At 40.9% G+C, this 23,356-nt stretch overlaps 1 protein-coding gene across 4 annotated transcripts in view; it reads left to right on the top strand.

The window, feature by feature from the left end:
- The window catches only part of LOC113132930 (USP6 N-terminal-like protein), a 64,429-nt gene that overhangs the window by 16,102 nt on the left and 24,971 nt on the right, over positions 1–23,356 (top strand). For 3 of the 4 annotated variants that reach the window (XM_033325265.1, XM_033325264.1, XM_033325266.1), the window contains 2 exons: positions 1,778–1,890; positions 22,799–22,897. In XM_033325265.1, coding sequence (XP_033181156.1) covers positions 1,778–1,890; positions 22,799–22,897 — 212 coding nt within the window. Of the gene's footprint in view, positions 1–1,777; positions 1,891–3,001; positions 3,255–22,798; positions 22,898–23,356 lie in introns of those variants that run through there. The other variant, XM_033325267.1, reaches the window with a different exon arrangement.

Raw genomic sequence — 23,356 nt, 5'->3', positions numbered from 1 at the left:
CTGCATGGTCAGCGTAGTCAAAAATATGGCGGAAGGAGGTTAAAAATTGTTCAAAAGTCTGAGTCTCTAAGGGGCGAGCGGCGAGTTCAGCCTGGGCCCACGTAAGAGCCTCCTCCCTCAAAAGCCCAGAAAAGAAGAGTAACTTGGACTGGTCAGTGGTGAAACTAGTGGGACGGGCCTTGAACACATTCGTGCACTGAAAAATAAAATTGCGGCACTTATCTGGGTCGCCTGAGAACGGAGAGGGATCTGGAACAGGCGTGTCCCGCGGGGGGCCCGGTAGGACTGCAGCACTGGCCTGGCTGGGACTCGAGGTGTCGGCCTCTGGCTGGAGGGCTGGGGGGTTCAGGCGAGCAGACAGAACGCGCATCTGTTCCGTCACTTGCGCCATCTGTTGAAGGAGCTGATGATTAGTCTCCATTTCCGCTCGTAATGCCCGGTCGTGTTCGCCCAGAAGCGCGCCCTGGCGCAGGAGTGCCTGCTGCAGGTCCGGAGCCGGAGAAGATGGTTCTGGCTTGGTGTCTGCTGGGTCCATCATGGCCAGTTCGTTCTGTCAAGGCGGTGTATGTGCGTGTCAGCGAGACACAGGAACCCACGAGCAGATGCCAAGCAGAACAGAGTTTATTGGGATTGTGCTGAGGAGCTGAAACGGGGCGGTGGCCCCGGATGAGTCGCCAGAGAGGCTGTCGGTCGGGGCGGAGATCTCCACAGGTGACGAGGCGAGGCTGAGAACCTGGAGAAGAGGTAAGTAGTTAGGTTAGGAATTGCCAAGCGGTCAAAACAACAATCGGTTGCGAAGCTACCGGGAAAGTTTGACGACGAACTGGCGATCTGACCGGAGGGAACCAGGCTTCTTATTGACGGGAAGGTGATTGCTGATTGGAGAGTTGTCCCACCTCGCGCACCTGTGAACAATAAGCCCCGAGAGGGGAAAAGGCTGGAGGAAAGGAGGGGGTAGGAGTAGGAGTGAAATAAAAACAGGAAGGGAGTCCCGCCGCCTCATGACATAATGACAAATTGAAAACATTATTTTCAGTTACAAAATAACAGCAGTGAAGCTGATAGGGATTTGGGCCTTAAGGGCACATAATTTAAAGCTGGAGCTCCTGATTGAAAAACATTTTACAACCAACTGTTAAGTGAAACGTTTGTCAGCTATATAAGTAATATCAAGCGTGTTTTTGTTTTTTGTTTTATTTTAGTGTTTTTAGCTGTTAAGAGTGTATTGTTCTTCTGATTGTTTCATATGCAAGTCATTATTGGAGCACATTGATTCAACCAGTGAAAATCTATATTGCAAATAAATACACAATCATGTAACCCGCTCTATACTAATAATGGGACTTGTACACATCCCTCATTCATCTCCGATAAGTGCACATTTTTCATTCTCTCCCAAGCACCCTATCCATTACTTTTTACAGACATTTATCATTATATAATGGGATGGATAACTCAACCATGTCATTTATCCCCATTGCATAATCACTCATTTTTCACTTGCCATCTCTGCCTCTCTTCCTTTTTTATCTTGTCAGGATGCCCATTCACCCACCAGTTACTCTGGTCCTCTATCAATGCAATATTAATACAATAAAGGAATTGTTCAGCATTTGGTGAAATATGCCGCTTTACTTTTTTTTTAGCATGAAAAGTTCATTAGCAGTCTCGGTTTAAGTCAAGCAAAGAGCTGTAATCAAAACTCTTTACACTAAACCTAGTTTAACTATATTTCCTGCTTTCCCACCTCATCTCCTGAAACCACTACCCTCCACAGTGCCCAATACACTGTTTTGGTCCCTGCCTTGTGGGATACTGAGGTCCAGGATTGGGAACTTAAATGTATGAACAGACTGGTGCTGGATGAGAGCCACCATGGACCCAAAGCAGGTATCTCTCTCTCTCTCTCTCACACACACACACACACTCAAAGCAGTTCTTAAAAGCTAATAATGCAGAGGGACGGTGGGGACCTCTCAGGACACTATCGCTCTAACTCTGGTAACTCATTCAGCCCACATCACTTAACCTTCAGTGGAACACATGCTGATCCTGTTTCACACATGGTCTGAACGTTAATGAGAATGGTAGTTGGACCTTAGGGAGGGCATATCCAGTTTATTCCTGAGAGGATTGTTACAAAAGAGACAAAACAGTAATTCTTTGTTAACCTCTTTCCTTTTTTCTCTTGTTTACAACATAGTTGTAGAATGATACATTTACACCAGCTTTTTTTCTTCATTTACAATCTTTCCACATTTTTTATCCTCGGACAGTCCAGCATATTAGCCACTATTAACTTTTTGCAAATGTAATGTAGTATGAATGTATAGTAGGCTAATAAGAAAATGTCAGACAAACAAATCTACACAATCCATATCAAGAACATTTGGTTATGTTAGTTGACATATTGTTGTTGCATTCGTTTAAAACTTCCTAATTTATTAGATCTGGTATTGGTCTGCTTATAATACCGTCTGAACTTTCACCCATTTTGTGTGATTCAAATGAAGGCAGTTGTGCACTCTTGTAGAGTTTGTGGTGCAAACATGACCAGCCACAGGATTATTCAGATATGCTGATGATAATGCTTTTTAATGGATATAACTGCTTTGCTTTGTGAAAATTATAAAATCATATGAAACTATAAAATAATATAAAGATTCTTTTGGTAACCAATTGGTTTTCAGCTTTTAAAGGTTCTGTTGTGTTTGGGTTTTTTCTTTTGGTTTTTTTTTGATAGGCCTCAGTATCTGGATAGCAAAAATTGTGAAATATTTCCTCCTTAGTTTCTGTTGACCTGCATTTATTTTGGGTTGGTTTTACATTCCATCTCATCAAAATAGATTTAGCCTTGAAGAAATGACTTTACTGTGGGTGCTGCGTCAGTTGACAGTCTGATGATGAAGTTCATGTAAAAGGCTATGTGTGTGCATGTGTATTTCTGTGCATGTGTGCTCACAATGACTTCATAGATCAAAGGAGCTTTTATCTTTTGAAGGTTGTTCAGATATCACCTCCACAAGATCTGGAAACCCCTCACCACTGAAGTCTCATCTTCACAAAAGACAGACACACTGGAATGCAAACATGTGCAAGTAGATGTGTGGTTGTGAGAGTGCACATGTGCGTGTGTGCATGTATCCTCAAAGACTCAGAAAGGCTGCAAGAATGTGTCAGAAGTTGGTGGCTGCAGGGCTGTTTGTCAGTGCAGATGGGGAAGCAGAAAGAAGAGGGATAAGAGACAGATTTTGTGTGTGTGTGTGTCTGTGTGTTTGCTGCACGTATGAAAGAATGAGTTGTACAAAGTAAGTATTTGCAAAAAGGACAGAAGAATCTGAGAACATTAGAAGTTTCCTTTCAGGGCAATTGGAAGCCACAAAACCATACAGTGCAAATAATTTATCACTGTGAGTGTGTGTGTGTTAGAGTGTGTGTGAGTGTGTGTGTGAGAGAGAGAGAGAGAGAGAGTCAGGATGAGTCATCCTTATTTGCCGGCCTGTCAGACTGTCTAGCCCTCAAGGCAGCAGGGGAAACGAGCTGATTCATTTGCTGCTTCTCCGACACAATCCTATATTGCTGTATTTTCTTTTCTGTCGTACACTTTCACTCACTTTCTATGTTATTGACTTCTAGCACCATTATGCCGTTAAGGATGGCAATTGTTCCACACTTCCTGTATTCATAAAACCAAATTCATGTTGAGTGCAGCTGACTTAAGGATATCATTTCTGTGTACCATTTACAACCAACAGATGACTGGTTCTAAGGATAAAGGGTATCATGTGTCAGATTTAAATAACTAACAATTCCAGGTAGCTACTAAAATCTTTCAGATTATCTCTGCTCATTATTTTACAATATTGCCTGTAATAGTCTAATATATCTAGAAGCCAAAAGTATATATATATATAGCACTTGCTGAAGTTGACTGAAGTGCTTTACATCACCAATTAAAAGATAGGTAGGTTAGGAACGTCCGATAAATTGAGCTCTTTCTTACGGCTCAGCTCCCTCTTCAACCCAACAGACTGGTACAGCAACTGCATAACTATATACACTGCACCGATCCAACTATCGATTTCACACTCGTGAAACAGACCCTGAGATACTTAAATTCCTCTACTTGAGGCAGGATCTCTCCCTCGGCCCGCAGGGGGAAATCCTCCCTTTTCCAACTGAGAACTGTGGCCTCGGACTTGGAGGTGCTGATTCTACTCCTGGCTGCAAACTGCAACAGCACATGCTGCAGGTCCTAGCTCAATGAAGCCAGCAGAACCACATCATGTCTGTGAAGATTCTCAGTCGTTCAGGGGAGGTTATCTAGAGGTTGAGTCATGGCAACTGGACTTTCAGTTGGATGTGTGGTTACTACCAATATGCCTTGGGTGACCCTACCAGGAGCATTTAGCCCTGGACAACATAGCTCCCAGGATCATTTGGGCCCTCAAACCCCTCCACTGCAATAAGGTGCTGACTCAACAGTAACATCAAATAATATCAATAACAAGAGTCTGAACCTTGACAGATGAGTATATCATATTAACTTTATGATGTGTTCTAAAACCAGATTGAAATTTTTTTTAGAGTTGTGATTATCTTCGAGAAGGGACTGTACTGTAGAATACAATCCTTTTTAGACCTTTAGAGAGGGATGGCAGATGAGAAAGATTGGATAGGATAGAGGTGTCGAGGTGAGATTTTTAAGAAGTGGTGTGTCTACAGCATGTTTGAAAACATCTAGGACACACCTAAGGTGAGGCAGCTATTGATAAAAATAAGATATGGTCTGACTATATCAAGGGCCTCCTTTAGCGCTTTATCAGAAACTGTATCTAAATGAAAATAGGTGGAATTTGTTTGCTGTGTAGAGAGGGAAACAGACTCAAACTGGTCAAGAGTAACAGAATTGCTGTGAACAGACTTAAAAACCTTTACAGCATTCTGATAGTTTGCTAAGCAATCCTTCAGAACAGAATAAGCACCTGAAGCTTGTCCCTCTTCCACTTGCAATCAGGGTTGCAGCTTCAAATAAACTATTCATTTATATAATTTATTGGTTTTCATCATCCGCTGACTGATTGCTTGGTCAGACATTAGCCTGACTGATTGTGTTTTGTAATATTATCAGTTTGGGCTACATATGCAGCATTTTTTTTTTTGTGATGGCACAAGTGACTGAAAAGGTTTCATAATGTGCATTTCCCCTAGGAAGAGAACTGTAGAAGTAAATAATTGCTGTTAAGTGTTACAGCTGTGATAGCAGAGTTCAACAGCAGGCAGAGTCAGCATTAAAAAACAGTTGACATTTTTTTCTGAATCAGATTCCTGCTTTATTCCTCTTATTTTTCTCTTCCCCATCTCTCTTTCTCCTTCACATAACACGTTTCCCTTCCCTTTCCTTCCTTCATCACATTACATTATTCTCCTTTTTTCAGCTCATGTTTGTGCCTTTCACCTCTTTCTTCTTTCCTGCCTTCAATAGTTTTCTCCTCTCATTCTTTCCATTCCCTTTCTACCCTCTTGTGTCTCTTTTTCGTCTGAGACTCCTTTGGTATAGTGGCAGATGCCAAAGTCTTGGTCTTCCTAACAGGCTCCCTTAATACCTACACTGTTTTCTTCCTGTCCACCTGCTGCTCAAGTCAGTCGAGTGACTCAGCATTTTTATGATATGCTGCCCCCAAATAACCTCCTACAGCCAGTACTGCTGTACAAGCATATATTTTTGCTTTGTGATGCTTTGCAGTATATTATAATACAAAATATGGTGCTTTAATAAATCTAAATTTTTTTCATACTTGTGGAATACACTTAATTGTAAATGGATAAAAGAAGAATATGGCCAAAGTAATAGCTTTGAGTGTAGATGGGGGCAGATGTAGGTTTTTCACTATTTAAAATTAAATCTACAAAACAAACTGAAGGTGTCAATACTTTCTGAATCCCTGTATATACTTTCTATGACAGTCCTGGCTTTCTAGAATTTGTGCAGTGTAATTCATTTATGTATTAGCCCTGAAGGGCTACTCAACTTTGCCCTATAATTTGACTATTGCACATGAGCACATCAGTGTGCTCAATTGCTGACACAATATATTGTGCAGTCCTACTATATACATGTCTATATGAATCTGAAATAATGAATGCCTGTTTTGCTACTTCTAAGAGATAATAAGATAACATCAACTTTTATTAATCCCTAAGGGATAGTCAGTAACAGTTTTAGGCACTTCAGATGTTTTAGATTCTTATCACACAGCACCATCAGGTGTCTGATTTCAGGTTCATTGCAGGACAATAAGACCATAAAGAACCCACTAGAATTCATGAAGAACTATTTCCAAAGGCAAGAAGAACCAGGAGTCCTGCAGCAGATTGTCTGACCCCCACAGAGCCCTGATTTCAGCAGTGTGGACTCAGTCTCGGATCACATGAATAGACAAGAAGACACTGGGACAGCCTGAATATACATATAGTCATGTATGTACTGTGTGGTATATATCTATATCTCAAATCTCTCAAATATACAATGCCCATGCAAATTTAATAAATTCTAGCCGAAATTTTACACTTGGGTTTAGCTGGGCATACTGTACTGTGCTTCCTTACTTTTCACATCACTGATTTCCATGCTCATCTGGTCTCTAAATATTTGGTTTATCCCCATGCTCACGCCATATTTGACCTTGTTGTCTGTTATTTGACTCCAGCAGACTCACTGCAGTAGTTTATGTATCCATCAACAGTCCACTGGCCAAAGTTTAGAGGTGGAGTGGCTACACACAAGCAAGCATATTCCAAGAGAGGTAACAATGGGTGTCTCAATGGTCAAAACAGAGTTCACAATGCCAATGTACCTTAAAGATTGATCCTACCGGTCGCAAACAGCCAGCTTACAGGTAGATAACAGAAAAACAATGTATCCAAAACAGGAATCACCACATGAGCTTGTCAGAGGTCCTGAAGAGCTTTTATTAAATGGACTCTGCTACATTTATGTCAGCATTAAAGTAAAATGTATTTTGGAAGAAAGAGCCTGGTGGTTACTGAAGTGACTGAATGTTTTCATGATGAAAGTCATTTTCAGGTCACTAAACTTTAATACTATGTATAAAATAAGCATTACACTGTAAAAACACCAATGCATCCTGATTCTCTGATGCAGTTAAATTGTTCGGCCAACTCTGAACTGTTGATAAGTCAGTGGTCATATACATTGCATATACACCCAGTTTATTAGGCTCAGCTACCTAAAACGTGTTTTGGAAGCTGCTGTCTGTGGTGCTTTTGAACTTACTGATTAAATGGTGCAATATTGCAAATATAAGGACTTTTCTGGTATGTCCTCATTGAAATAGAAGTTAAATGGAGGTGAGAAGTGTCTGGGTCATCTTTAAAATGCTCAGAGGTCATTGTTGGGGCTGGAGTACTATCAGTTAGTCCCACAAGAATGTCACCTCCTTAACCTGGATAAGGCTTCCTAGCCATGGGCACCTAAGACCCCTTAGTTGGACCTGCTTTCTAGTAAGCTTTCCTCTTTGTTCAAGTTTGTTGTAATCCCCTCTGCCTCTTCAGCTGTTTCTGCTGTTTGAAGTGGAATGCCACCTGCTTGATCAGCTCTAGACTAACCTCTTGTCCTAATTAGACAATTAGACATTGTCTCTTTGCCATCTAATCTGGCCAAATAAAGTGCATTCAGATCCCCTTTCGCCCTTTTCTTTTTTTATATTGCACCTTCATACTACATTTATTTTAATTCTTTTTTTTTTTCTTATTAATCTACACTTGGTACCCCATGATGACAAAGTGAAAAAAATTTTTTTAGAGATGTCTGTAAATCTGGCTGGGCCACTCTAGAACATTCACAGAGTTGTTTCTAAGCCACTCCTGTGTTGTCTTGGCTGTGTGCTTGGGGTCGTTGTCATGTTGGAAGGTGAACCGTCAACCCAGTCTGAGGTTCCTGAGAGCTGGGGAACAGGGTTTCATTGAGGATATCTTTGTACTTTGCTCCATTCAGCTTTCCTTCAACCCTGACTAGTGTCCCAGTCCCTGCCACTGAAAAACACCCTCACAGCATGCTGCTGCCACCACCATGCTTCACTGTTGGGATGGTATTGAGTAGCTGATGAGAGGTGCCTAGTTTCCTCCTGACACAACGTTTAAAATTGAGCGCAAACAGTTCAATCTTGGTTTTTTCAGACCCGAGAATGTTATTCCTCACAGTCTGAGAGTTCTTCAGGTGCTTTTTTACAAACTCCAACCAGCTTTCATGTGTTTTGCACAGAGGAGAGGCTTCCGTCTAGCCGCTTTGCCACAAAGCCCAGATTGGTAGAGGGCTGCAGTGATGGTTGTCCTTCTGGAACTGTGTCCCATCTTCACACAGGATCTCTGGAACTCAGTCAGAGTGACCATCGGGTTATTGGTCACCTCTGTTACTAAGGCCCTTCTCCCACAATTGCTCAGTTTGGCTGGCCGACCAACTCTTGGAAGAGTCCTAGTTGTGCCAAACATCTTCCATTTGAGTATTATGAAGGCCACTGTGATCCTGGGAACCTTCAATGCAGCAGAATTTTTTTTGTAGCCTTCCCCAGCTCTGTGCCTATCAGTAATCCTGTCTCTTAGCTTTTCAGGCAGTTCCTTTGACCTCATGGCTTGGTTTTTGCTCTGATATGCATTATCAGCTGTGAGGCCTTCTATAGACAAATTAAATTTCTGTTATCACTTTGTCATTATGTGGTACTGAGTGTAGACTAATGAGAAAAACAATTGTATCAGGCTGCAACAACATTAAAAACATGAAGGGGGTCTGAATACTTTCTGAATGCACTGTATTGAAGTGTGAGGAAGTGTGCATTACAATATTTATATGTAAAATATACAATGTGTAAAATACATTCGACCGAATGTTGGGGTTGGGGTTTGTGTAGGTCTGTCATTGTAAATGCGTTTTTTTTTTTTTTTTGGTGAACCCCTCTATAACTCCTACAGAATAGAGGGGTCATAACTCTGTGTACTGCAATGACCTAGATATATTTTTATCTATTTCTCTTCTTCAAAATTGACTACTAGGTTGCAGAAAGTGGCCAGATGTCCTAGAGGCTTGTGTGGCTGTTATTCTTTTCACCATAATGTTTGCCATGTTTGCACTTGGTGTTTTTATAATACATGAACAAATGGCAATACAATTTATGCTAGCATCTTTTACATTGTCATTTAATTAATTTGAATTTGCTTGATTGAAGCCTAATATTTTTTTTTCTTGAATATCAGTCACAATTTCACAGAGACCATGATGACCATGACCATATTGCTTTGAAAAGATATTGTATTTCTGCGTCTCATAATGGAAAAGTGCTTACAGAGTTTTAGCAGTTTAGTTTGAAATGTGTTTCTTATTAAGCGCTTATAATTTGATGGTTGGCTTTGTGTATGTGTTGCAGTTATAGTAGTTTTTCTGTATAAAGTAAGAGTTGTCTTTTATTATAAACATTTGAACCTATTGACAGGTGAATTTAAAAGCAAGCAAACAATGATATACATGCTTTTATCTCCCCTCCTTAAATTAAAACCAGGCAACTGGTTATGGCTTGTTTGCACATGGTCTTGAATTAGATAAAATTAGGAGAGGAATTAATTATTTGTGATTTATGTACAAACGTGTTAGGATGGCAGGATTAGAAGTCGCTGATAAAAGAGGTGATAAGAGAATAAGAAGATGAACAAAGGGAGTGCAGTGTTGGTTTAGATCCTGCCAAGCCCCGGAATACTGTCCTCCAGGGTTGAATCCTGAAGGTTTTCCTGCCTGCCTGCTTTCATTTGTTCCCGTGTGCGTGCATGCATATGTGTGGTCACACACTGCAGCCTCTTGCTTTGTAAGTTTTCCAGCACTACCCTCTGTTCTTCTTCTTTTGATTTATTGTTTAACTTATTAATTTGTTTATTGAGGCAATGCACATTCAGTAAATGTGTCATTTAGCCAGAAAGACATGGTTTAATTTGATTTATATTATTTTGGAAGAAAATGAGATGCTTCACCGCCAGCGTCGACGAGCAATATATCTTATTGTGTAACTTTTGGCCAACAGTTTAAACTTTAACTGTTAGTTTACTACAGTTATAGCGTTTTTAATTTAGATAATTGTATTTTCACAGTGATTGCCCCAACAACTGCATCCGCTATGTTCATTTTTTGTCACCTTTTGCAAAGAATGTTGGGATATGTTGGACCGCGAAGGATACAGCAGATGCAGCCTTTGTTTCCCAGGGAAAGAAGGCAGCATTTGAAGGAGCCCTCGAAATGGGACAGCCTTGTCACAACGCTGTGACCCAAACAGCCCTCAAATGCAGCCTTCGAAGGATTCAACCCCTGAATTGGCCAACAGATACTGATACACTTAAAAGTATTTTAGGTCTCATATGAATGTTGTCAAATCAGCCAAGAGTGATTTCCAGCAATGTGTTGCTCAACTGAGCAAATTAAATTTTCTTCTGTTTAAAGTGACTTGTAAACAGACAAGAATAAAGAAAGCAGACGGAGAACAAGTCTAGTGAACTCTGGTAGGCAAAAGCACTCATCCCAAATGATTGCATGCGTGCAGCCAATCTCAGCCTCACATAATGCTGACTCACAGAAATTGGAGGGCTGATTTTAAAGACAATCACAGAGGCAACTTAACTTCATTCATCTGTGTTTAACCATCAGCATAAAATGACACAGTGAAACATTTAAGTTTAAGGCTACACACTGTTTAGATTGCTCATCATTTAGTTGTGTCAGCTGTAATTACAGGTTAGAAAGTGGCTATTTTAGTTCCTTTGTTTTTCTCCCACCGTCTTCCATGTCCCTCTGTCCATCTCTTAGTACTTCCTGCCCATTTTTTTTTTTTTTTTGTCAGCACTCCCTTTTTTTCTTACCCACTGTTGTGTTTAGGGGATTATTAGTAGAAGTGTCATGATGATGCCAGCAGTCACCCTGCCCTGTCCTACATTATGTGTTACTTATTTCTCAGTGCTTCAATTTCATGTACCCCAGTCCCTTGAGTTTGTGTTGGACCTTTGCCCTCTGGGCATGAACTTTGACCTTGCAGTAGTCCTTAAGGCACATTAAAGGGCAGGCTCTGAATGAAAGGGTGTGGTAGGGGTCAAAACCCACAGGTCAGTGGGGATCAGAAGCAAACAGACCCACTCCCTTCCATTATGCGTTTCTTCTCTGTGTCGTCTCTCCCACCTCCCTCTTTCCAACCCCATCTTCTTGTTTCTTACTTTGTTTCTTTTATTGCACAACTCAGCTGTTTTTTTTGCTTATGTAATTTCGGTCATTTTGTACCTCAGTTTCTCTTTTTTTCTCCTGTTCAGTGTTTGTGTACAACTAAGTTAATAATAATAATTCTTAAGACTTTAGCTCTTTAGTATAGTCTTCTTGAGCAGCTAGTTAGTAAAAGAGCAGAACAACTGGTTTGTCTGTTGCAGACGGAGGATTCAAACAACTCTAGAAACAACTCATGATTTAATAATGTAGTCAATCTGTTTTTGGCCTTGTTCCATCATGCCATAAGCAACGGTGATCTCTTTTCATGCTGTGCACGGTGAGTAGTTTTCCACACAACAGCCATGCACAGTAAAAGCAGATGGTTAACTTGCTGAGAAGTTGGAAGTGTGAGCAGCCCATCTCCTACAGCTCTTCATCAGTAGTTCACTGTGGCTGCTCCTGACTGGCCTGTGAGAAATGCAGAAAACATCCGTTACCAATGTAAATGCATTTGTTGAAAAATGCCAACAATAAAAAAATTTTCTCAAGCTGTGCAGCAATTGAAAAGAAAAAAACCCTAAAGGTTATGTCGTATTTAACGCAAGAGAAGGGCTTGCTTGTTGCTGCCTTGCTTTTTCTTTGCTCTTATTTTTTCCTTCTCCCATTTTTTTTTTCCCATAATCCCTCCTTGCTCTTTTGTTCTCCTCTCCATGCTATGTTTTGGCCTCCTCACTCTTAAGCCATTGATTTACAAACACACTGAAGAGACTGTTCAGTTTCCTTGTGCTTGTTTGTGTTTGAATCAGTGCATGTGCAAACCTTGTTTGACTTCTTTGTAATTAGACACATATTGACTGCTGTGTGTATTCTGAAACACTCATTAATACCACACTGCCCAGGGAGCTTTTCCTGTCTGTCAGTTTCATGCTCAAATGCAAAGCAGCAAATACAAAAAGAAACAGCAGGGATAAAGTTGCTTCTGTCTGTTATCTGATTAATGAGGACATACAGTTAATCAGATGAGATGTTGATCCCCTTGGCTACTGAAACCAATACTGTACTAACAAATATGAGCGTGAGTATGTGTGCTTTGAAGGAGTGCATGAGCACATGGATAACTGTAAGTGGTTTGAACCAAATGAGGAATGATTGAACACTTTTGTGGTCTGATGCTCATGAGGGTAGATTAGACATTGTAAATACCTGCTGGATTCAAGTGACTAAGAGCTAAACTCATGACAGGAATTGAGCAAGTTGTTGCCCTACTTGGACAGAAGGATGCATTGCAGTGCATAATTCCTTACAATATAAATGTTGGAGTATGACATTTAAATTACATTTTTTGCATAAATGCATTTTGCCAATAATTAGATTCAGTCATTAAAATTAAGGTTACCAATAATTGGAATATGTTTACATCTCCATGTTGCTAACCACACCAGACACATGCCATCCATACAGTCAGTAATCACACATCCTTTGTTTTGGTGCAGTCTTTTTTTTTTCATATTACAATACTTGGAGGCTGCATTAAGAATTGTTTCGATTGAATGTTGCCTGCTGTAAGCAGTAAGATATTAAATATAAAACATTTCTGTATCTGACTGTGGGCGGTGTAAAGATCTTATACCCAAACTTATACCCAAACACAGTGTGTTTTGACAGTGAGTTGTTTATGCAGTTGGCTGTTCAATCTTTTATTTATTTATTGATTCTCTGCCATTTAATCCCTGGTGGATTTTCATCATGTTTTGATACTTAGATTGGTAAAACTGGGCAGAATTTCTTAAATTGTAATCTGTGTCTTCTGACTATATCTTAATTTTTAGTTACTTTAAGTTACTTTAGTTTACTTTTATGTGCGGTGTTTCACAGCAAAAATTAAAAATATTTCCCATTTAAATCTCAGTGCAGCTTCAAACCGGAATGAACACAGGGCACCACCATACTGCAGTAAAAAAGTGTGACAATTTGTATCGTTACATGTGTAGCTTTGTTTTTTGAGTTTTGTATGCAAACTTCTTGTCATGAGCTGGTGTCGGTGTGAAGGTGTGGGAGAAAGGTAGGACCCAATCGCAGGACAAACACAAACTTTATTTCCTCCTAGGAAGTCCAGGGCACAAGAACTGAATACGAAAAACCGAGTGAGACGGTGAGCTCCCCAGACCGGGTAAGACGGTCGGGACTACGAATAAAGACCGGGTGAGACGGTCGTCATAAAAACTCAAAAACACTTTCACTCTGAACACAAACTATACACGACTACATCTAATGCTCCGACTGGGAACAAAGGAAACACCGGGATATAAATAGGCAGAACTGAAGACTAATTGAACACAGGTGAAACTAATGAACTAACGAGACACAAAGCTAACCAAGATTGACCTAGAACAAACAGGAAATCAACCAAAATAAAAGTCCAGGACCGGAAACAAAACCTCAATCCATGACAGTACCCCCCCCCCCTCAAGGGCCGGCTCCCAGACGGCCCAAATGGTCCCATCAAAGTCCAGGGCGGGTGGGGGGGCAGTGCATCCACAATAAGGCCCCACAAGGCTGAGTTCTGGGTTGCTCTGGAACATATCCCCGGGGCGAACAAGGTCCGAGTCTCTCTGGGAGGACAGCCCCCCCCCCAGACAGGCAAGCAAGTCAAAGGCCGTTCCGGTGGACCACCTTGCTGGCGGGCGAAAGTCCGGGGCCGCTCGGGAGGGCAGCCTCTCCGGCGGACACAGGTCCGAGACCGCTCTGCTGGCTGCTGCTGCGGCTCAGGGAACTCTGGTAGTGGTGGCGGCTCAGGCTCAGGATGCTCTGGTAGCTGCTGCCGCTGCGGCAGCCACTGTGGTGGTTCGGGCCACTGTGACCACTCTAGCTCTTCCAGTGGCTCTGGAGGTTGCAGATGCTGTGGATGCTCTGGCAGGTCTGGACACAGTAAGGGCTGTAACCATTCTGCTGGTTTGGGCCCCTCTGGCGGCTCTGGCCATCTTGGTGGCTCTGGCGGCTCGGGCCAGTCTGGTGGTTCTGGCCATTCTGTTGGCTCTGGTTCGGACCGCTGTGGCGGTTCAGGCTCTTCTGGCGGGTCAAACAGACCTGGAACCGGTACCACTCCTGAAGGCTGTGCTGGCCACTCCAGCGGCTCAGACAGCTTCGGGACTCGAGGCGGTGCTGGAGGCGGTGACCGGCGAGGCTGCTGTGGAACTGGCTGCTATGGAACTGGCTGCTGTGGAACTGGCTGCGGTGGAACTGGGACCTCAACGGGGACGTCGTCGTCGGCGCGCTCTGGACCAAGGATCCTGGGCGGAACCCCCGCTGGGACGCTGTCGTCGGCACACAGGGGCTCCGAAAATGTGAACCTTGGACCAGCTGGAGAGTCAGGGAAAGGGCTGGCCAGGGACATGGGTGAAAAGGGGCCCTCAGGGGGGACGCTGTCGCCGGCGCACTGAGGGTACGGGATCCTGAGCGGAGCCTCAGCGGGGACGTCTGCGTCAGCACACTGAGGTTCTGGCTTCTACCTTTTGGGGCGGCCTAGAGGTATCCAGGCTGGGGGTTCAGGTGGCTGGGCAGCAGCAAGGAGGGAAGCCAGCGACTGGGATGCCAGGAACTGGGACTCTGGCGACTGGGACGCCAATGGTTTAAACCTACTGGCCAAGGTTTCGGGACATTGCAGTGCTGGAGATAGGAGAGCCCGTATCACTGGCTGAAGCAAGGCTTGGGAGGCTTGCCTAGCCTCGGAAAAAGAAACCTGGTGGTCCAGACCCATCTTGAACAAAGTGCGGAGAGTGACAAACAGGGAAACCAGTATATCACACCGACCTTTGGAGACGTAGCCTGGGGGTCTTCGGACGCTCTCCTCCAGCCGGGAACACAAGGCAAGAACCGCCAGGTAGTCCTTAGCATAGAGCAGGGTATCCCATAAGGCATGGAGACGCACTGCTACAAACGTCTCCACCCGCACCGTTCCATTGTCCGCTGGGTCCGTAGCTGGTTGGAGCATTCTGTCATGAGCTGGTGTCGGTGTGAAGGTGTGGGAGAAAGGTAGGACCCAATCGCAGGACAAACACAAACTTTATTTCCTCCTGGGAACTCCAGGGCACAAGAACTGAATACGAAAAACTGAGTGAGACAGTGAGCTCCCCAGACCGGGTAAGACGGTCGGGACTACGAATAAAGACCGGGTGAGATGGTCATCATAAAAACTCAAAAACACTTTCACTCTGAACACAAACTATACACGACTACAACTAATGCTCTGACGGGGAACAAAGGAAACACAGGGGTATAAATAGGCAGAACTAAAGACTAATTGAACACAGGTGAAACTAATGAACTAACGAGACACAAAGCTAACCAAGATCGACATAGAACAAACAGGAAATCAACCAAAATAAAAGTCCAGGACCGGAAACAAAACCTCAGTCCACTTCTTGACTCTGTCCCTGTCAGCTTTGTATTGATGTACATTTCCAAAATATTAAAGTAACAAAGATCTACACACAATAATCACAGTTATCAGCAAACCCTGATCACAGGGCTTTTTCTTTACTTCAGTTTTTAAGTACACCTTTATTATTGTATGGGCTACTGCATATGCACAGTGCTGTATATGAGTATAAGTTGGGCGCCACCTACAGACGTTACATTGTGAAAGTGGCAACTTAGCATGGCAGAGAGTGACCCTTTGACCCACTACTACTGTATGTTATGTTTCCTTTACCTAATTTCTTGGCCCTTTTCTCCTGCCTAATGCTATTTTTTATGTTGATTTAGCATTCAAACACATGGACATGAACAGACAAACAAAAACTAAAAGAATAGATGTCATACAGTTGGAATAAAATGTTCAAACAGTTAATTACAAACTTTTATTTAAAAGGTTTGATCTGCACTTGGATACTGTCACTGGGCCAGTCAGCTAGGTCTGGAGCATTCTATAAGTATTTCTGAAATCCTAGAGGTTGTTTTATTGAGTGGAGTGGTGAACATGTAGCTTAACAGTGAGAGAGCAAAGTCCTTTGTGTGAATAACTTTTTAGAGTTGGTATTTTTGTTTGTAGATGTGTAATGCAAGCCTCTGACAGACGGACCTAAATGCGCAGCCAGGCAGACTAGGGTTTAGATAAAAGATTTGATGTCCGAAAGGTGCAGGCAATACAAGGTCCAAAAACAGGCAGAGAGATCAAATCCAGGACATGTTGTATATGTTGCCGCTTGGATCTAGTATTGCTAAACACAATCTTTCTTTCCATCTATATGCTGATGACCTCCAGGTCTCTATGCCAGTTCTCCCAAATAATGTAAGTGCTCTAGAATCTCTGCATAGCTTCTTGTCTAATATAAAACAATGGTCATCCCACAACTTTCTTCATGTGAATAAAAGCAAAACTGAATGTATACTCATTGGTATCTCTGATTTGCAGCGCAATGTACCGTCCAACCTAAGTGTCAGTCAGGCAGTAAAGAATTTAGGAGTGAATTAAAATTTGACAAACAATTTGATGGTCCAAGGTTTTTCCAGCTACATCTTTTTGCCAAAGTTAAGCCCTATCTGTCCTGCAGTAATCTGGAAAATGTAATGCATTCTTTTATCAGTTCATGAATTGACAACTGCAATGCAATTTATATTGGAATTACAGTCTTCAATCCATCATCTGCAACTGGTGCAAATTGCAGCTGCTCATCGTTTAACTAGTTCATCCAGATTCAACCACATCACCCCAGTTCTATACACTCTCCACTCGCTCCCAGTGCGTTACCGTATTGATTTTATAATTTTAATGTTTGTTTATAAAGCTCTTAGTGGCTCCTGTTTGTCTGAACTTTTAACTGTCCACCGTCCTAGCAGAGCCTTCCGGTCGTCGGTTTTGATGCCGTTAGCTGTCCCCACGTCCGAGTACAAGCAGTGGGGTGATCATTCGTTTGCTGTTACAGCTCCTAAACTTTGTAACACAATGCCACTTGATTTGTGTGTGATTAATGACCTGGTTCTGTTAAATCAAGGTTAAAGACCAATTTGTTTGGTTTGGTTTTTAACACCTTTTAGCACAGTGACACTGTTTTTTTTTTATTTTTGTAACTGTATGTTCATTTCATATTCATCATTATTGTTAATTATTTACTATTTATTCTATAGTACTTAATAAGTCTGTTGTGATTTTTCTTGCTTTACATGTGAAGCACTCCCACCCACTACAGGATGCCCTGGAGTGCCGATACTAAGTTAACAACCTATGTGAATGTTTTGATTTGCACACAGTAGCAAATCAGAACATCCACATAGGTATACAATCCAATTCATATTCAATTCAAATATTTCTTGTTCATAATTTGATTTATTTGCTTGGCCTATACCATCAATAGGAAACATCGAAACAACATACGTATCCTGTAATGTCCTGTCTCTGTTGGTGCTTTATGATGTAATTGGTTCTTGTTTTAGACAAATTTATAGATACTAAATTAATCTACAGTCGACTCAGGATTAGACGGGAATCAGCATGAAAACAGCTTTTACACACTACAGAAACACTCAGGACAGTTTGCTATCTATAAATATAAATAGTGAATTAAAAGTATCCTTTTGATACTTGAACGTATGAATTTCAGTTTGTGTTATTGGGGGAAGAAATGAGTAAAATCTGTGATTATTGTCGACTGTCATCTATCTAAATCTCTGCACATTTAATGTAGAGAATATCACTATTGCCTCAGAATGTATCATTTTTAGGTCTTTCTTAAAATGCCATTGATGATACAAATGCAGCTGGTCAATAAAAACTGTACTGACTAGGCAATTCAGCCTTTTGCTGCATGCTACTTTTCAAATTCTCACCTTTCTTATATTTGAGGTCATACTGGTGGCAATCCTGACAAAACAAATGTAACCTAAGTGCAGCACGATGGTCTTTGGTATCCATTACAGCACATCAAAAAAATGCTCAATAGTGAAGTCCTTCCAAAATGCTTTGTCCTTAAGTCATTATGTTACACTAGGTTTTGCAATCTTGAGAACTGCTGCCTAACATCTTTTCTCCTTACTTCACTAAACCCTTATGTTTGCTTGGCTTTCTAGTTAAAGTGTATCATCTGCCCAACTCTTTCTTTAAGAGAGCAGAGTGTCTGAGAGTAAAGTGCCTTTTTTTTCACTCTTTTCCTGGTAGCTTTGTGTTCAGCTAGTGTAGGATTAGAAATTTTAGTTTGTCTTCATCTTTCATTTTCCCTTAAGGCATTTTCTGTGTCCAGTACTTAGCTTTTCTGTCTACTATTTTGCCCTCCATAAATGATCAGCACTTCAAAGCTGCCATAGAGTAGTGTCAGTGAGCTCCCAGGCTACAGCATCTGCTGAGCCAAGCCTTACATTAGAGCTTATTCAATCCCTCCTACAGGTGTGCTGCCCCACCAACTCCCAGAGGACAGCAGACGCTTCAAACACACCAAAATACAACCTTCAAAAGGCTGCGTGCCATCAGCATTAATTCCTGGACACTGAGGAATCAGCAGTGTACTCTGTCATCTGAAACTGACTGAGAGGGAGAGCGGGCAGCATAACACAGACATTCATACCTCCTCATTATATCCCTGAGTCATAGGCAAACCCCAGAGCTGAGCTCACTGACATTCTCAGTGTGTGTGAGTTGTGATTTTGACCCTATGTTTTGATTTAAAAGCTTTTTGCTATCACATCACTGTTTTTTTTCTTGTTAACTTTGTTTTCATATTTGCACTCCTGTTTGTGTGTATACATGGGTATGCATGCTGGGTGTGACTTAAACCTGTAATTACAACCTAGACTGTCTAACACACAATTGACCCTGGCCCTGTCTACCCTATATTTTCAGTGCTTTCCATAATTCAGAGTTGTGGAAAATAGAGAGATATGTCAGGCTTGGCCATTTCATCAAGTTTTCATACTTAAATAAATGAAGTTTAAGTGTCATTAATATTGTCCACATGCATCTGTAATCAGCCCAGGTCCGCACAGACCACCTGAAATATGTAACTGTGCATAATGTAAACAAAGCTGGATGCTTGTTTCATACACTGTACTATGTTTCTATCTTTCTATCCTTGCCTTATTCCTGTTTTGACTTTTTTTCTCTTTTTCTTTTCTAGCCAAATACAACAAACAAGAACTCTTCTTGCTGCCAGGAGGTCTATTGTGTAGTATATTATATCTCATTCTCAGTTGCCCTCTGAATTAGCCCATGTGATGGTGTGTTGTCACTGGCTTTACAACATATTCATGGCCTTGTCATTACATTACTGTATGAGAACAGAGTGTTTTTTTTATGTGTGTCTGCACTGTATATGTGTGTGTGTGTGTGTGTGTGTGTGTGTGTGTGTGTGTGTATGTGTTTTGGGGTGTATCATTATAGCATTAGTCTAAACCTTTATTTTAGCATCAACTGTATAAAGTGAGAGGCTGATAAACTTTGGTAAACTTATTTGTCTGACAGCTGTCAGAGGTAAACCTGTTGCTCTGTTAATGATTTCAAAGAGGACATTAGGACTAAAGTTAAGACTAAAGTTCTTTATTTTTTAGTTAACTTGTTCAAATATTAATTTTAAATGCTATAATTTAGATTTTGTCTTCCACTCCAGTAAAGCAGTGTTAGTCCATCTGTTGAGACCAGTAGCTCAATTCATTGCAGCAGAATAACCTGTGCTGCAACACTTGGAAATGCCAGTTAAAGAACTGGGTGGTTATGTTGCAGTGGTAGTAATTATGGCTGAACACAATCCAAGATTAATTCATTTGGAATAATTTCTTTTATTCTGTGCCAGTATCTGTTCAGATGTGAGGTTCAACATCTTGTACTGTTAAAGGTTCATTTCAAGTAAAGAATGCCACTTTACCATGTCAAAACATGTCAGAACCATAAGGCAGTAAACTATGAAGTAGGGCAGGAAAGATGAGAGAAAAGGCAGCTGACACTGAGTGTTCAAGCTGTCAGTGTCCTGTTAACTTATATTATGTGATCATAAGTACACAGGTGTTAGCGTGTGAGAAATTGGCAGGGCTTAGCTTTTGAAATTAGTTTATATCATATGTTTTCTGCTTTTAAAAAGTGGCCACACCCAAAACTACAAAACAACTGTGCATCGTGAGTGGCTGGATATAAAGATAATTCTTCCAGTGGAAGCTGTATGCAGTATCTTTGCTTCTCACACACAATCTTTTATCTTTCTTGCATGCACTCAGTACAGCATACTGTCTTTCTGAAGGTCTCTTCTGCTCTTTTCATGGCGGCTGTTTCAGACCAAACTAAAGTTCACAGTTAATGCAAAGTTGTGAGACAAACAAAAAGCAACAAATGATGCAAGAGAACACCTAAATACAATGTTACAAATTAGTATTGCCACCTTTCATGCATGACTGAGATTTTATACTTTCTTCTTGTAATTGATTTTCCCCCATCTTGGGTCTACTAATTCATATTACCGGTTATTATTGGAATGGCTTAGTACACAAAGGATTGGGCCTGGGAAAACTGTTCTCAAATTCTCTGGAGAAAAATGTGGCCATATAGTAAATAGATCCTAGTTGCTTATTATCTGAGCCTGTGTTAGTTCTTTTAATAGACTGTGAATCCTTTCAGATTCTACCCAACTTTTTGTTAAATGTGTATTGAGGTATTCACTAGCTTTTATTTGAGGATAGAAAATAGATGAACTGATAAAGAGTTAAAACATTGACCATTAAATTATGAGACTTGATTAGATAGTCTAAGTTGTGCTTTGTGCTGTACCAAAGCTTATAAAAAAGCATTTAGGTTTTGTGAGAATTAAACAGGCTATTAGGTGACAGCTACAGAGTAGAAATACCGGAACAAGGCTTAGTTGCAACAATAAATCACACACAGTCATTTTGACCTTCTCATTACAACCCTGCGTCATACAGAAACTGCAGGTGAGTTCAGCAGTGGTAATGCGTCTATAGTGTGTGTGTGTATGTGTGTGTGTTTGCATGTGCATGTGTGTGCATGTTTGACTGTGTTGGCTCTTTGAGAACATATTTACAGTATACACACATTGGTTGACATTTTTTACTGAGTGTTTTAATGAATGTTTTAACATATCCTGTTATTATTCCTAACATGGAGAGTCTTATAGTCCATTAGTGGAACTTTAGACTACATGACAAAGTACAAATTATTTGCAAAGGGAGCTACCTGTAATATGAAAGTAAAATATGATGAATTGTCTGACTTTTTTGCTAATCATCCAAGAGAAGAGTGAGTTGCTAAAGGAGATTTAATTTTGCTGGCGACCTGTCCAGGGTGTACCCCTGCCTTTCACCCAAAGAGACTTGGGATAAGCTCCAGCAGATCCCTGTGACCCTAAATAGGAATAAGTGGGTATAGATAATCGATGAATAGATTTGGGGATATGTATGTCATGTCAGACTACAATAGAATAATTTCTTGTCTTATTTTATGGAGTGGATGAGTTAATGCTATATGTTCTCACTGAGTTATTCTTTGGGTGGCTACCTTAAGACATGCTGTGACACGTCAGTGTTTTCAAGTTGGCATTTGGCTGTGGAAGGGCGCCTCTTCTTAACCAATGTCTGACAGTGATTGAGATAGATCGGAGAGAAGGGAAGGAAGGAGAGGGGAGACATGATGCAGAAAGAGAGACCCATGGGGTATTTGGCCATGGGGGGTGGGGGAGGGGTTTGGTAAATGGAGTTGCTTTAACATCTAGGATAACCCTACTCTGCACACCACAAGGACCTCACATTAAGCCCAGAAACACTGCATTTTATCTTTGACTCTTCCTGCTTGACCAAAGCCTTGTTCTTAAAGCAGTTTTAAATACTGATACACACTGTTACAAATTAGAAGGCAACATTCTCTCTGCCTCCAAAACTGTGACAAACTAATATAATTATGAACTATACTGTAAGTTAAAAAATAGTTGATCACTATAGATTATTAACCAGTAATAATCAATCCTTATGTTGCACATACTGCAGGACAGTAGAATAGAGTAATTGCTGTATGTACGAATGGCTAACCCGAATCATTTCCCTTGGCTTCAGCTTGAACAGACAGATGTCAGAGTGGTATTAATCTTTTGATTTAATTCTCAGCAAAATATAATAATAATAAATATAACAATAATAAATAATTGCTGTAAAGCAAGATGTATGATGATTTCAAGATACTATGATGATTTCTTTTCATCATTATCATTCTGCATCACTGCAACCAATGGCACCTTGACAGTGGCAGCATGTATGTTTGACATATTGTATCTATCATTATTACTCAGTACACAGAACATTGGATGAGTAATAAAAATTATAAACATTAAATTGTTTGTTCATTTAAAAAAAATAACTGTTGGACGCAAGTATTTGACACTACCAGTCTCATTGAACTGAATGAGAGAGTGCGTCCAGAATTTTGACTGGCAGTGTATGCATGTGTTAACTTAGCTGATGCAGGTACAATGTGTTTGCTGTATCTCTCTACAGCTGACAAAACTATGTCATACACAACCAAAGAAAGAAAAAAAAAGACCAAAACTGCAATGTGTGGTATCTTTTCAGAGTATTGTGTAAAGCAGAAGGCTACACCCTCCTGCCAAATCAGAGGAGGGGAAGAGAATGTATTATCATTGTCAGAAGGAGAAAGCACCACTGAGAAGGGTGAGTGCATGTATGTTTTTTTTACTTTATCGTTTTTAACATGTTTCCTGTTTGGTTTTTTCATGTGTGTTATTGCATTAGTCTACACAACAGGCCTAGTCCTCTCACATCCATATATCTTAGCTTGACTGATGACTGGCCTCAGCAAATACAGGAAAAAAGCCATCATTTGTACTAAATCACTATTAGTTCAGCAGGTTCAGCTTAGGGCATAGTCATATACAAAGGTTTCACAAGTACAAGCCTGCCTAATAGTGTCATAAAATCCCTATTTTTGTTACAACACAGTCTGTTTTTAATATTTTAATTAAACTGCTTGTCATTAGGTAACTTAAACACTAAAGGCCGTAAGCAATATGTTTACCAGATTAAAGTGCAGCTCTGTTGTATAAGTGCATGCTTCCAGTTTTAACAGTAATTAGCCAAACAGGCTGACACATTAAGACAAACTAGCCAGTT

The sequence above is a fragment of the Mastacembelus armatus genome, chromosome 6, assembly GCF_900324485.2.
Source record: "Mastacembelus armatus chromosome 6, fMasArm1.2, whole genome shotgun sequence".
NCBI classification, from domain to species: Eukaryota; Metazoa; Chordata; class Actinopteri; order Synbranchiformes; family Mastacembelidae; genus Mastacembelus; species Mastacembelus armatus.
Note: the sequence above shows the minus strand (reverse complement) of the source record. Positions and strands in the feature narration are given on the sequence as shown.